A 13,505-nucleotide genomic window follows, 5' to 3' on the forward strand; every position below is an offset into this window, starting at 1 on the left:
CTGCAAGAATGAAAAGCAGTGATAGAGAAAAAAGATCAAGCCAGTGTCCTGACACCCCCCCCCCCCACACACACACACACTCCACCTGTTACAAAAAAAGGGCTCCCCCAAAGGCCACAGTATAGTTCGAACAGTGAACAAAGCATAATAAAGTAGGATTTAAACAAGGAAAAAAGAGATAAGCTATAAGAGATATAATAGATAAAGCTTGATGGCTGGCAGTGAAGTCTCCTTTCTGCTTACGACTGTCCACATTTATATTTGCAATAGCGCAACTTGCCCCAGCAGAGCCGAACCTACTAGACTCCAGGAAGCAAACAGTGAGTGACGTCAAGACACACACGCACAAGCAGGTAACAGCTGTAACAAGGTTTACTGACACTAACTGACAGATGCCAGTATACAAATAAGAGGTAAGAAACGGATAAATAAACAAATAAGGAGGTCTGAAATATGAAACAGCAGCTTTTAGAGTGATAAACAAATGATTTGATGTGCTGAATGAAGGATGAGAGCTGATCCCTACTGAAAAAAACAGCTTAAACCAGCCTAGGCTGGTTGGCTGGTTTTAGCTGGTCGACCAGCCTGGTTTTAGAGGGGTTTTGGCCATTTCCAGGTTGGTTTCCAGCCATTTCCAGCCTGGTCTTAGCTGGTCGGGCTGGAAAATGACCAGCTAAAACCAGCTTGACCAGCCTAGCCAGGCTGGGAGCCCAGCCAAAACCAGCTATGTCCAGCTTAAACAAGGCTGGTCAAGCTGGTTTTAGCTGGATTTGGCTGGTCAATTTCCAGCCTGACCAGCTAAGACCAGGCTGGAAATGGCTGGAAACCAGCCTGGAAATGGCCAAAACCCTCTAAAACCAGGCTGGTCAACCAGTCTCTCCAACGTGGGTATCTTACATAAACGCGGGTTACCAGGTGATAATTCTTTAATCTGGAGCATCGACATATCATTCACAAACAGCATTACAACAGCATTGCGTCTGCCGAACTTTTCTCCACTTCCGTTTTTTCTCCCTCTCCTGCTTTCTGGTGGACCTCCCTTAAAGGAGCCAGAGCACAACAATAACTTTCTCAACTAACACATATTAAACCTTGTATCAGACATATTGAAAGTAAATAGAAAATCTTTCTAAATAGATTCAGTAACATTTTTACACTTAAGTATTAATTAACAAAATTAAAATAATAAATAAAATATAAGGTTACATAAGAAATGGAAACTCGACTCTTAACCACATTCAAATAAACTCACTTCAAAAGAATTACAGAAACAATAATCAACACAGAGGAAAACTATGCAAATACACCAGAATGTTTAGAGGAATAAACAAATGATGTGACGTGCTGAATGACAGATGAGAGCAGATGTAGAATAATCACACTGCAGACAGAAACATCAGACTGAAGACAGAAACACACCACCTCTGAGGTAAGAACACACATATCTTCATACTGTATTACACTTTAGATATTCTTCATCACTGTGTACTCTACATTTATGTTTCTTTTATAACTGTTGGTATGTTTTACTCCAAAATGAACCTGATTGTTTACATTTATCTCTGTGTTTCTTCCTCAGAAATGCCTCAAACTCTATATTTCCCTCTTCTCCTCATTGGTGAGTGTGTTTGTAGATTTATTTATGGTTTATAGTTTCATTAGGTTTGAGTCTATTCTGAAAATAATTAAAGCAAAGTGTCTCTTTCACAGCTCTGAGAAAGATCTGAATGTGTTCAGCGTCAGTATCACTTTATAAATGAGAACAAGACCTGGACTGAAGCTCAGAGATACTGCAGAGGGAATTACACAGATCTGGCCACTGTTGACAACATGAACGACATGATCCAGCTGAACAAGAGTGTGAAAGGAAATGATAAAGGTGTCTGAATTTGGTCTTCAGGGTACAAATGTTTATAAATGGCATTGGTCTTCAGGTGATCCTGTGCTCTTTGTGAACTGGGCATCTGGACAACCAAACAGCGGTGATAATTGTAGTGTTAAGAGTAATGGAAAGTGGTTTGTTGGGGCATGTAGTAACACTTGGACTTTCATCTGCTACAACAGTGAGTACAAATGTTTACAACAAACTTTATTTTAACAAAAGATATTTTAAATAGAATTTTAAATGTGACATTAGCGAACATTATAAAATAAACTTTGCAAAACAAAAATCTAATATTTCAAGTCAAATCTGCTGTAATGAGATGCTGATTTATAATCTTACAGGCCATAATTTAAAGACTTAAAATATAAGCCATAGTAATATTGATGAAAAACCACTGCCACTGTTTACATCCAAAGCAGAATAAGAATAAACTGATAAAATAAATTGATTTTCTTAAAGTGAGCAGAGGACTGGTGTTTGTCAATCAGATGATGAACTGGGGAGATGCTCAGAGTTGCTGCAGACAGAATTACATTGATCTGGTCACGGTGAGGAACCAGAATGAGAGTCAACAGCTGGAGAAGTTCATTAATGACAGTCGGACATTTGGATCTGCAGTCTGGATCGGTCTGTTCAGAGACACATGGCAGTGGTCAGATCAGAGCAACTCCTCATTCAGATACTGGAAAAGTACTGCACCTAAAGCTCCAGATGATAAACGCTGTGCAGCTGTTGAAAAGAGTGCACAGGGACAATGGGGTGACTACTTGTGTAGCGGCCAACATCCTTTTATATGTCATGAAGGTGAGCAGATCCTCCAAACACACTCAATCCATCATCAGCTCCAGATCTCTTAAAGTTGACTCTACATGTCTGACATGTCAAATTCCTCCACAGTGTTTGTTCTGCATGTTGTTTTTGATCAGTCTCTCTCTAGTTTCTGCTTTGTTTTGTGTCCAGATAAACTGATTGTGATCCAGCAGAATCTGTCGTGGTCTGAAGCTCTGAGATACTGCAGACAGAATCATGTGGATCTGGTCTCGGTTCAGTCAGTGGAGATGCAGTATAAGGTGATGAACGTGGTTAAACTGGCGTCTACTGAGGCGGTGTGGTTGGGTTTACGTCACTCCTGTGCTTTGGGCATCTGGTTCTGGGCCAGTGGAGAGACCGTGTGCTATCAGAACTGGGCTCCAGGGAACGGCACATCAGAGGAGGACTGTGAGCCCACAGTGAGATCTGGAGCAGTTCAGACTGGAGGAGATCAGACCTGGATCAGCCGTCCTGAAACTGACAGACTCAACTTTATCTGCAGAAACTACTGAGAGAGAAGAAATAAGATGAGGAATGTGTTCATTTATTATTCATTATTGGATTTTAAAGTAATCATTTTACATAATATAATCAACTTCAATAGACATTGATGCCTTACGTTGGGTTCACAGCAAGTGTGAAGGATTGTGTCACTGTCACTCACAATGTGCAGAAGATGTGATAGGCTTTGCATCTAATCTAACTGTAATGGAAAACAAATGAAAAGAAAACGCAAATGTTGAGGTGGATTTTTCTGGTGAAGCCGCTGTAGTAAATCTTCACTGCGAGTCTCTGCTCTAGAACCACATTCAAATGAGCACATTTCCAGAGAAGTACAGAAACAATGAACAACACAGAGAACAAATATGCTAATTATCCTTAACGAGGAAGAAAAATAACAAAGGCTTTGTTTAGTGTAATAAACATAATGTAACGTGCTAAAGGCGGATTGGAGCGGATATAAAATAGTCACACACTCTGAAGCTGCAGACAGAAACATCAGACTGAGGACAGAAACACACCAGCTCTGAGGTAAGAACACACATATACAGTCTTTACACACTAACAATAGATTTATAAAATATTTATATTGTCTTATGAGGCTTTTTTTATAACATGAAATCATGAAAAGTTTGTAATGTTTCTTCCACAGAAATGGCTCAAACTCTATATTTCCCTCTTCTCCTCATTGGTGAGTGTGTTTGTAGATTTATTTATGGTTTATAGTTTCATTAGGTTTGACTCTGTTCTGAAAAGCATTAAAGCAAAGTGTCTCTTTCACAGCTCTCTGCTCCATATCTGAATGTGTTCAGCGTCAGTATCACTTTATAAATGAGAATAAGGAATGGGCTGAAGCTCAGAGATACTGCAGAGAGAAATACACAGATCTGGCCACCGTTGACAACATGAACGACATGATCGAGCTGAACAAGAGTGTGGAAGTGAATTATAAAGTTGTCTGGATTGGTCTTCAGGGTACAAATGATAGTAATTGGCATTGGTCTTCAGGTGATCCTGCGCTCTTTCTGAACTGGGCATCTGGACAACCAAACAGCGGTGATAATTGTGCTGTTATGAGAAATGGACAGTGGTTTGTGAAGTCATGTACTGCCACCTGGACTGTCATCTGCTACAACAGTGAGTTTAAACATTTTTAAAAAACTTTCATTTAACAAAATATCCTTTATTTAGAATAAATGTGACATTTAAAAAATTACGTTGCTAAACAAAAATCAAAAAAAAAAAAATCAAGTCAAATCTGCTGTAATGTTGTGGCAGGTATTTTTGACAAATATAGTATTAACTAAGCAGAAAAAGAGATGCTGAATTATAGTCGAACAGGTTATAGTTTGAAGACTAAAAATAGTAATCATAGTAATATTGATAAACAGTTCTTAACAATTCACCGCTGCTTCTGTTCACATACAAAGCAGAATAAGAATAAACTGATAAAATAAATGTATTTTCTTAAAGTGAGCAGAGGACTGGTGTTTGTCAATCAGATGATGAACTGGGGAGATGCTCAGAGTTACTGCAGACAGAATCACATTGATCTGGTCAGTGTGAGGAACCAGAATGAGAATCAACAGCTGGAGAAGTTCATTAATGACAGTCAGACATTTGGATCTGAAGTCTGGATCGGTCTGTTCAGAGACACATGGCAGTGGTCAGATCAGAGCAACTCCTCATTCAGATACTGGAAAAGTGATGCACCTAAAAGTCAATCTAACAAACATCGTGCAGCAGTTGAAAAGGACAATCAAGGACAATGGAGTGTATACATGTATACTATTCCCAAGAACCAGTATCCTTTTGTGTGTCATGAAGGTGAGCAGATCCTCCAAACACACTCAATCCATCATCAGCTCCAGATCTCTTAAAGTCGACTCTACATGTCTGACATGTCAAATTCCTCCACAGTGTTTGTTCTGCATGTTGTTTTTGATCAGTCTCTCTCTAGTTTCTGCTTTGTTTTGTGTCCAGATAAACTGATTGTGATCCAGCAGAATCTGTCGTGGTCTGAAGCTCTGAGATACTGCAGACAGAATCATGTGGATCTGGTCTCGGTTCAGTCAGTGGAGATGCAGCGTCGTGTGATGAACGTGGTTAAACTGGCGTCTACTGAGGCGGTGTGGTTGGGTTTACGTCACTCCTGTGCTTTGGGCATCTGGTTCTGGGTGAGTGGAGAGACCGTGTGCTATCAGAACTGGGCTCCAGGGAACGGCACATCAGAGGAGGACTGTGAGCCCACAGTGAGATCTGGAGCAGTTCAGTCTGGGGGAAATCAGACCTGGATCAGCCGTCCTGAAACTGACAGACTCAACTTCATCTGCAGAAACTACTGAGAGTGAAGAAGTAAGATGAGGAATGTGCTCCTTTTTCATTCATTATTGGGTTGTGAAGAAATTTTTTTACATAATATAATCAACTTCAATAAGCATTGATGCCTTATGTTGGGTTCACAATATACAGAAGATGTGATGGGCTTTGCATGTAATCTAACTGCATGCACTCTTATATTGACATTTGTTGTGAACCCAGCATTAGAGTACAGTAGTGATTGGTGGTTTTGAAGCACAGCTTTGTGGGGATTTGACATGTTTGATAAGCTTTAATGGTTTGTAGTGCAAATCTGACAGAGTCATGATTTCATCAAATCAAGTTTTGTTTTGTTATACCTAATGCAATATGATTTTAATGCTCAATGGTTTGTCATTCAAGTGAACCTTCCATGAACTCATGTCTATATAATTACCATCTGACCTCTGATCAGTTTTACACATTTGTAAGTATTTTAATGACACATTCGGAAGGTAGAGTTGGTGTAGTGAAACACTTGACCTGAGTAAGCTTTCAGTAAAAAACAAACGAACAGACATTACAGAAATGAAGATATTACACAGCACTTATTATTTGACAGATTATTTAAGCTCTTCAAAACACTGAATAATTTAGTGAGGTGAACAGTTCATTCAAAGCGTTTGGGGTTTGTAGGGTTTTTATCATTTGTTAAAACATTTAAGCTTTATAAACTCTGGTATATATTTATTTCAGACTTTAAGGTCTTATGCTGCTCTCTAAGTTTTGTGATGGGTCATTTGTCATTTCCTTTGGATAAAATCTTGTGATATGAGTAAATGTATGAGTAAATTAGCCTACATATATCAATGATTTTATTGGGAAATTAGGGTTGATTTGACATTAAAATATTACTTTAACCATTATATATTTAATTTAAATAAATATGAGTTTTCTTAATTCTTGTGTTTGTACAGATCCTTGTATGATGGTTTTAGGTAATTATTTGTTTCACCTATAGTTACTTCTATATATAAATGACTGGTTAACTGTGGGTTGCTAAGCATTATGTACCTATGTGAAATTAAATAATGGTTAATTAGGAAATCCTAAAGTTGGTCATTGAAATATTTACAATCCTTTTGTGTTATGAAATGTACCACCTGGTTCTATTAGGTAAGTCTTCAGGGTGGAGTTAGTTAGTTTTGTGTTAATTATTACTTGCTCAGCCCTGAAGCTATTTTGTTTCTGCTCTTATTCTTTGGTTTTCTGTAAATACAAACTTTTCCCCTTTTTTCACAATAAAAGACCCTTAAGGTCATTAAAATCAAACCTGTTCACTGTTATTTATTTATTTCCTTTAACTTGTTCAACCTCAGCCCTAGACATTTGGGCTCGTAACACACTAATACCAGCTGAAATAAACACGTTAAACCAGTAATCTTTTGCTTTTGCTGATTTCAGAATTGAATATTGTTAAATATATTTAATAATGAGGACAGTCATTTTTGCTCACTTTATGCAGATGCAGTAAAAATTAGTTGGTGAACATGCACAATGAAACATTTCTACATTTATTTATTAGAAAATGTTAAAGTAAAGTAGATTAACGTTAAAGTAAAGATGAATTCAGTTTAATGAGAACAATAACTGACTGTTCATCCTTTAGTTTCACATCAGAGATGTAAATGTTGTCCATTCTGAATGTCAAAACCTGCTGTGTACATAAGCAAATGAATAATGAGCGTGTCTACTCAAGGAAATGTATTTGAGTTTTATAAACAAACAAAACAACAGGATTAAACAGAAGTTTTATTTTTATTTGATCAAAGTGTAGAGAAATCTTAAAACAGAACCCTTTTTATAAGAACTGTCAATCCATATATTTTGTGAAAAGTTGATGTAATTATCTGATATCTTGACCCTAGTCAGTCCGCAACATCCTGCAACAACAGCGGTAGACTACATGCTGGTGTTCATGCTGCAGAGACTACTGAATTTATTAGCTTTAATAAAGCAAATTCTTATTCTCCTTTGCTGCTACAGTAATCAACAATTGATTATAGTCAAGGTCCACCACATGCTTCTCCAATTTTTGTGCACCTCTGTGGAAGACTTACAGTGCCATATACTGCTCTGGCATATAAACTTTGAGAAATATACTGTTCAAGAACCTGATGGTTTAGTCTTGACCAGCAGCACATGAGCCTTTAAAACTTGTATTCCTGCTGGTTTAGGAGTTTCTTAGATGCTTAAAGCATTGTCATGCCAAATTACGTCACTGAAAGTGTCACTACAGGTCTATATATGGATGTAAATCAGCAAACACGCGATGTGCTCAATGGTTTCCACAAATAAATTAAAAGATAATGGAAAACAAATGAAAAGAAAACGCAAATGTTGAGGTGGATTTTTTCTGGTGAAGCCGCTGTAGTAAATCTTCACTGCGAGTCTCTGCTCTAGAACCACATTCAAATGAGCACATTTCCAGAGAAGTACAGAAACAATGAACAACACAGAGAACAAATATGCTAATTATCCTTAACGAGGAAGAAAAATGACAAAGGCTTTGTTTAGTGTAATAAACATAATGTGACGTGCTAAAGGCAGATTAGAGCGGATATAAAATAATCACACACTCTGAAGCTGCAGACAGAAACATCAGACTGAGGACAGAAACACACCAGCTCTGAGGTCAGAACACACATATACAGTCTTTACACACAAACAATATGTGATGTAGTGCAGCTGATATTGATATTGGAGTCAGTCCAAATGTGATGGTGCTGCGCAGCTGATTGACATTGACTTCATTCGTGCTGCGCAGCTGATTGACATTGACATCACTCAATCGGCATGTAGCACCGCCTTTTTAAAGCCTGATTGGTTGTCCCTTGGGATGCGTCACGTCCGACTCTGACGCACTTTGTTTGGGTGTCCGTCTTCGCAGCTACAGGTAGAGGCATTGTGTTCGTTCTGATAATTTTTCATTTGCTTGAATGGGCCAACGTTAAGTTACTTTTGGCATTGTTATAGTGCATTGTGGCTGTGGCATTTTTCTGGGCTGGAGTGGCTGGACGACTGTTCATTGTTGCAGGTATGTGATAGTTTTTAATTGGCTGAGTAATGGGATTTGGCAGTATTTAACCTGCGTTTTTCATGCAGTAGAGATACTAAGTCCTGCACCTCGCTGTATTTGTATACCTGACCAACAAGTGCTCAAAGCATCCGCTTTGTGCACCCATTGGTAAGTGAGGCACTTATGATTAGTGTTATCATTTTAAAGGACCATATTAATGAGTTTTGTTTGTGCCTCTCTTTAGGATTCTCCCTTGTTCTCTCTTGATCCCTTTTCTCTCAATGTCTAAATTACTTTATTAGCCCTTGTTCCTCGCTATTGCCGTGGTTATTGGAGGTCGTCTGGGCGTGTGCTACTGCTGTTATTCCACGCTGCTAATACTAACGCCGGTGTCATTGGCTATCGTACAGACGCCACCAACACAGCTGTTTAAAGGGGACTGCCCATTTTGACCCGTGTGCTGCTTTGTGCTCCCCTTCATTTATTTGTTTGTTTAGGATGTATTGATTTGCGTTAACATTTTTGGTGCTCTGCTTTTTGTTTAGTGAAATTGTTTTTCGTTTAGTTATGCAGAGCATTTATTTGGTTTTTGTTATTTAGATTTCTTTTTGTATTATTATTATTATTATTATTATTATTATTATTATTATTATTATTATTTTGAGAGTCAATTGTTTTGATTCAGAGTGTGTGTGTGTATATGAGATGTTGTAATCACAGCTGTAGCTGTCTCAACCAGATCATAGAGTAGGTTTGTTAACCTGATTGACTCCTTTATTGATGTTAGTTATTTTCTGTTTATTTACTTTAATTTTGATTTATTTCAGGAATTGAGGTTTCTCCTTGGTGGATGACTGGTCCTTCCAACTGGTGGTGGTGCTTCTTTCCCGTGTGCTGTGAGACACTGAGTGCTTGATAGTGTAATTCGAGTGCACTGTGGTGTGCGTGTGCTGGGGTAAAGTCAGTCTGCTTGTATCCAGTCAGTGGGAACCTCAATCCTGTGTGTTTTTGATTTTTGTTTATTTATTTTCCTTTTATGAAGGGGGAGTTTTTGATGTGCTTTTTAACAAATGAGTACAACCTTACATTTTCATTAAAATAAATATTTTTGTACTTTTTGTAATTACTCACGCCTCTGTGCCTTTTTGAGGGGAAACGAACCTGTGTGTCTTTTTCTAATAGAGTTATTTCCCTGGGTCACTCCCAGGGTGGCGTAGTCGGTTATTTTGATTCAAAGAGTTCTAACTCGTATCCATACCCTCGTCACATTCTGGCGTAGTCGGCAGGATTCCCCTCTTATTGTGTGCAGAGACGTGGGTTGTATTTTTTTCATTTCTGTAGGAACTGGATTGCGGCAGTCCCCCCTGGTGGGTCAATACAAGTTAATTTTTTCACGTGTACGTTTTAGTTCGTGGTTGTAGCGATGGAAGACGAATTACGTGAGTTAAGGGAGTTGGTAACTCAATTAAAAGCTGATAATGAGCGACTACGGCAAGAGCAGGTGCCAGCTGCAGTGCCGGGACCATCTAACATTTCTATTCCTGTTTCAGATCCTCCACTCATTGATGCTGGTCCCTCATCAACCGAACGATTTGTTTTCGTTCCTCGAGACCGTAGATGTCCAAAATTCAGTGGGCGGTCAGGAGTTGACATCAATGAGTGGGTGGAAGAAGCAGAGGCTTGCATGCGTCTTCGCCATTTGTCTTCAGCTGATCAGGCATTTTTCTTGTTTGATCACCTGGAGGGAGAGGCAAGAGAGGAAATTCGTTATAGGCCACAGAGTGAAAGGGAGGATCCAAAGCGAGTGATTCAGGTATTACGCGATTTATATGGCTGTACTAAGTCCTATGTAGCTCTTCAGGAGTCATTCTTTTCCAGAAGACAGCAGGAGGGGGAGACTCTGGTGGAGTTTTCCTTGGCCCTTATGAGCCTTCTGGAAAAGGTTAAAGGTCAGTCACCTCATGGCATGCCTAATGCAGAAACTTTACTGAGAGATCAGTTTGTGGAAAATGTTAATGATTGCACCCTTCGTCGTGAACTTAAGCAGTTTGTGCGCCGTCAACCTACTGCCACATTGGTTGACGCACGTGGTGAAGCACTTCGGTGGGAAAGAGAGGGCATGCCTGGGGGAGCGCGGGGCCGAAGTCAGTCTGTTCCATCAGCGTACGGTATTCAGTATGGGGTGCAGGGGAATCGGAGCGTTAGTAGTGGGGCAAAGTCTGAAATGACTGAATTGCGGGACATGTTGCTGAAGCAGCAACAGCAATTGAATCAATTGGCTCAAAGTATGACTCTGCTTCAGAATTGTTCGTCTAAATTGCCGCCACATAAAGTCAATCCTGTTATTTGCAGGAGATGTCGTCAGCCAGGCCATTTCGCTAGAAATTGTGATGGCGAGCGGATACCAGTCCGTGCACCATCAGCCTATATTGATTCTGCTGTAACAAGACGTGAACAGTCGTCCTCCAGCCAGCCGTCGGAAAACTAGTTCCCACCAAGTTACAGGGCCATAACTTGGTTGGGAAAAGGGTAGGCTCTAATGATTTTATGCCGTGTTTAATGTCTACTTGTCCAAAGCTCGTTGTATCTATGGGTGGGGTTCAGGTCCCTTGTTTGGTGGACACTGGCTCCATGGTGTCCACCATTACTGAAAGTTGTTTCATGACTAATTTTGGGCTTTGGGGTCAAGAACAGCTTAGATCATGTCATTGGTTACAGCTTCGAGCTGCAAATGGTCTTTCAATTCCTTATATTGGTTATTTGGAATTAGACATAGAGCTTTGTGGGCGAGTAGTTTCAGACTGTGGAGTGCTGGTTGTTAAGGATCCTCCTGGTGGCATGTGTGCACAAACACCTGGTGTAGTGGGTATGAATGTTTTAAGCCGCTGCTACCAGGAGTTATTCGGCCAGCATGGTACAGGCCTTTTTGATTTACCGGCAGTATCACAGGCCCCCAGTTTTATCATTCAGGCCTTACAAAATTGTCACCAAGCTGAAGTTCAGCCAGTTACAAATGCAGAGGGACAAGTCAGGGTGCGTGGACGTCGGGCGTGCCGCATCCCAGGTGGCACTGTAAAATTTGTTGCCACTACTTGTTCGGTGCAGTATTCGGGTAATGCCGTACTGTTTGAACCTCCAATTTCAGGTCTCCCTGCAGGTTTGCTGGCCTCTCCTGCGCTCCTAAAGATGGATGGTGGTACTGTTTATGTGCCTATAGTTAACGTGGGCACTATAGATGTGCTGTTGTATGCCAGAACTATTGTGGGCGTTGTAAGTAAGGTTAATGTGGTTACATTACCCCCAGAGGTCGTAGAGGTAAACATGGTTGCAGCTGAGGTAAGTGCACAGCCTTCTCCCTCTGTGCAGGAGCAAATAGCTACCTTAGACCTGTCAATACTGCCTGAAGTAGAACAAGGTAAGGTTAGGGCATTGCTGTTTAAGTATTTGCCAGTGTTTTCCAGTCACGATGGTGATTTGGGTTGTACAAACCTGATATCTCACGATATACCCTTGTTAGACGATATCCCTGTCCGGCAGCGGTTCAGGCGCATCCCTCCGTCTGAGTATGAGGTGGTAAAGGCACATATTAACCAACTGTTAGAGACCCAGGTCATTAGAGAAAGTTGCAGTCCTTATGCCTCGCCCATTGTTCTGGTTAAGAAAAAGGACGGTGGTCTGCGCATGTGCGTAGACTACCGTCGTTTGAATGCGAAGACCAGAAAGGATGCATTCCCTCTACCACGTATTGAGGAAACTTTGGACTCGCTGGCTGGGGCCTGTTGGTTTTCCACCATGGACCTAGCCAGTGGGTATAATCAGGTGCCTGTAACTGAGAAGGATAAGCCTAAGACTGCCTTCTGTACCCCTTTTGGTCTTTTTGAGTGGAATAGGATGGCGTTTGGGCTGTGTAATGCCCCAAGCACCTTCCAACGATTGATGGAACGGTTGTTTGGGGATCAACAGTGCCAATCCCTCCTCCTGTATTTGGATGATATTGTTGTCTTTTCCTCTTCTATAGATGAACATCTGGTGCGGATGGAGGTTGTCCTAAGCCGTCTGCAGAGGGAAGGGTTAAAGGCCAAATTATCCAAGTGTGCTTTCTTTCAAAGGGAAGTGCATTATTTGGGTCACGTTATTTCATCTGAGGGTGTTTCCACCGATCCACGTAAAGTGGAGGCCGTGGCCAACTGGCCTTGCCCGGCCAGTGTTACAGAATTGCGCTCGTTTTTGGGATTTGCTAGCTACTACCGCCGTTTTGTGGAGGGGTTTTCCAAGTTGGCTGCCCCTCTCCATAGGCTGGTGGCTCTACTGGCAAACCCAAAACATCGAAAGGGCAACGCCCATGACTTTGCGGCTTCTTGGTCTGCAGAATGTCAGAGTAGCTTTGAGGGGTTAAAAATGAAGTTAACTAGTGCTCCAGTGTTGGCTTACGCTGATTTTTCTCTGCCTTTTATTTTAGAGATTGATGCCAGTCAGGGAGGCTTGGGGGCAGTCCTCTCACAGGAACAACAGGGCAAGGTGCGTCCAATAGCGTATGGCAGCCGCAGTCTTAGGCCCGCTGAGCGTAATCCATCTAATTATAGCTCAATGAAATTGGAGTTTTTGGCACTCAAGTGGTCCATGACTGAAAAGTTCAGGGAGTATTTGTTAGGCCAAAAATGTATTGTTTTCACTGATAATAACCCCCTTAGCTACCTGAATTCTGCCAAGTTAGGTGCAATGGAGCATCGTTGGGCTGCTCAATTGTCCGTATTTGACTTTGAAATAAAGTATAGATCGGGTAGGAGCAATCGTAACGCAGACGCTTTGTCCCGGCAGAACTTCTCAGGTACAGGAGAAGTACAAGACCGGTGTCCAGGAGTGGCTGTTCCAGTAGTGTTGCAGCAAACAGCCCCAGATGGATTGGTGACCCAGGTCAATCAGGTAACAGCC

General features: G+C 40.9%; 1 protein-coding gene and 1 pseudogene across 1 annotated transcript; both read left to right on the forward strand.

The window, feature by feature from the left end:
• Nucleotides 1–1,581: 1,581 nt before the first annotated feature.
• On the forward strand, nucleotides 1,582–3,207 carry LOC130232810 (C-type mannose receptor 2-like; annotated as a pseudogene).
• A 643-nt stretch (nucleotides 3,208–3,850) lies between these two features.
• Nucleotides 3,851–6,482, forward strand: LOC130232598 (C-type mannose receptor 2-like). The gene is made up of 4 exons (XM_056462575.1): nucleotides 3,851–3,887; nucleotides 3,980–4,333; nucleotides 4,670–5,023; nucleotides 5,180–6,482. The coding sequence occupies exons 1-4, from the start codon at nucleotides 3,851–3,853 to the stop codon at nucleotides 5,539–5,541; spliced, it is 1,107 nt and encodes a 368-aa protein (XP_056318550.1). The 3' UTR covers nucleotides 5,542–6,482.
• The last annotated feature ends 7,023 nt before the right edge of the window (nucleotides 6,483–13,505 follow it).

Source organism: Danio aesculapii, chromosome 7 (genome assembly GCF_903798145.1).
Source record: "Danio aesculapii chromosome 7, fDanAes4.1, whole genome shotgun sequence".
NCBI lineage: Eukaryota > Metazoa > Chordata > Actinopteri > Cypriniformes > Danionidae > Danio > Danio aesculapii.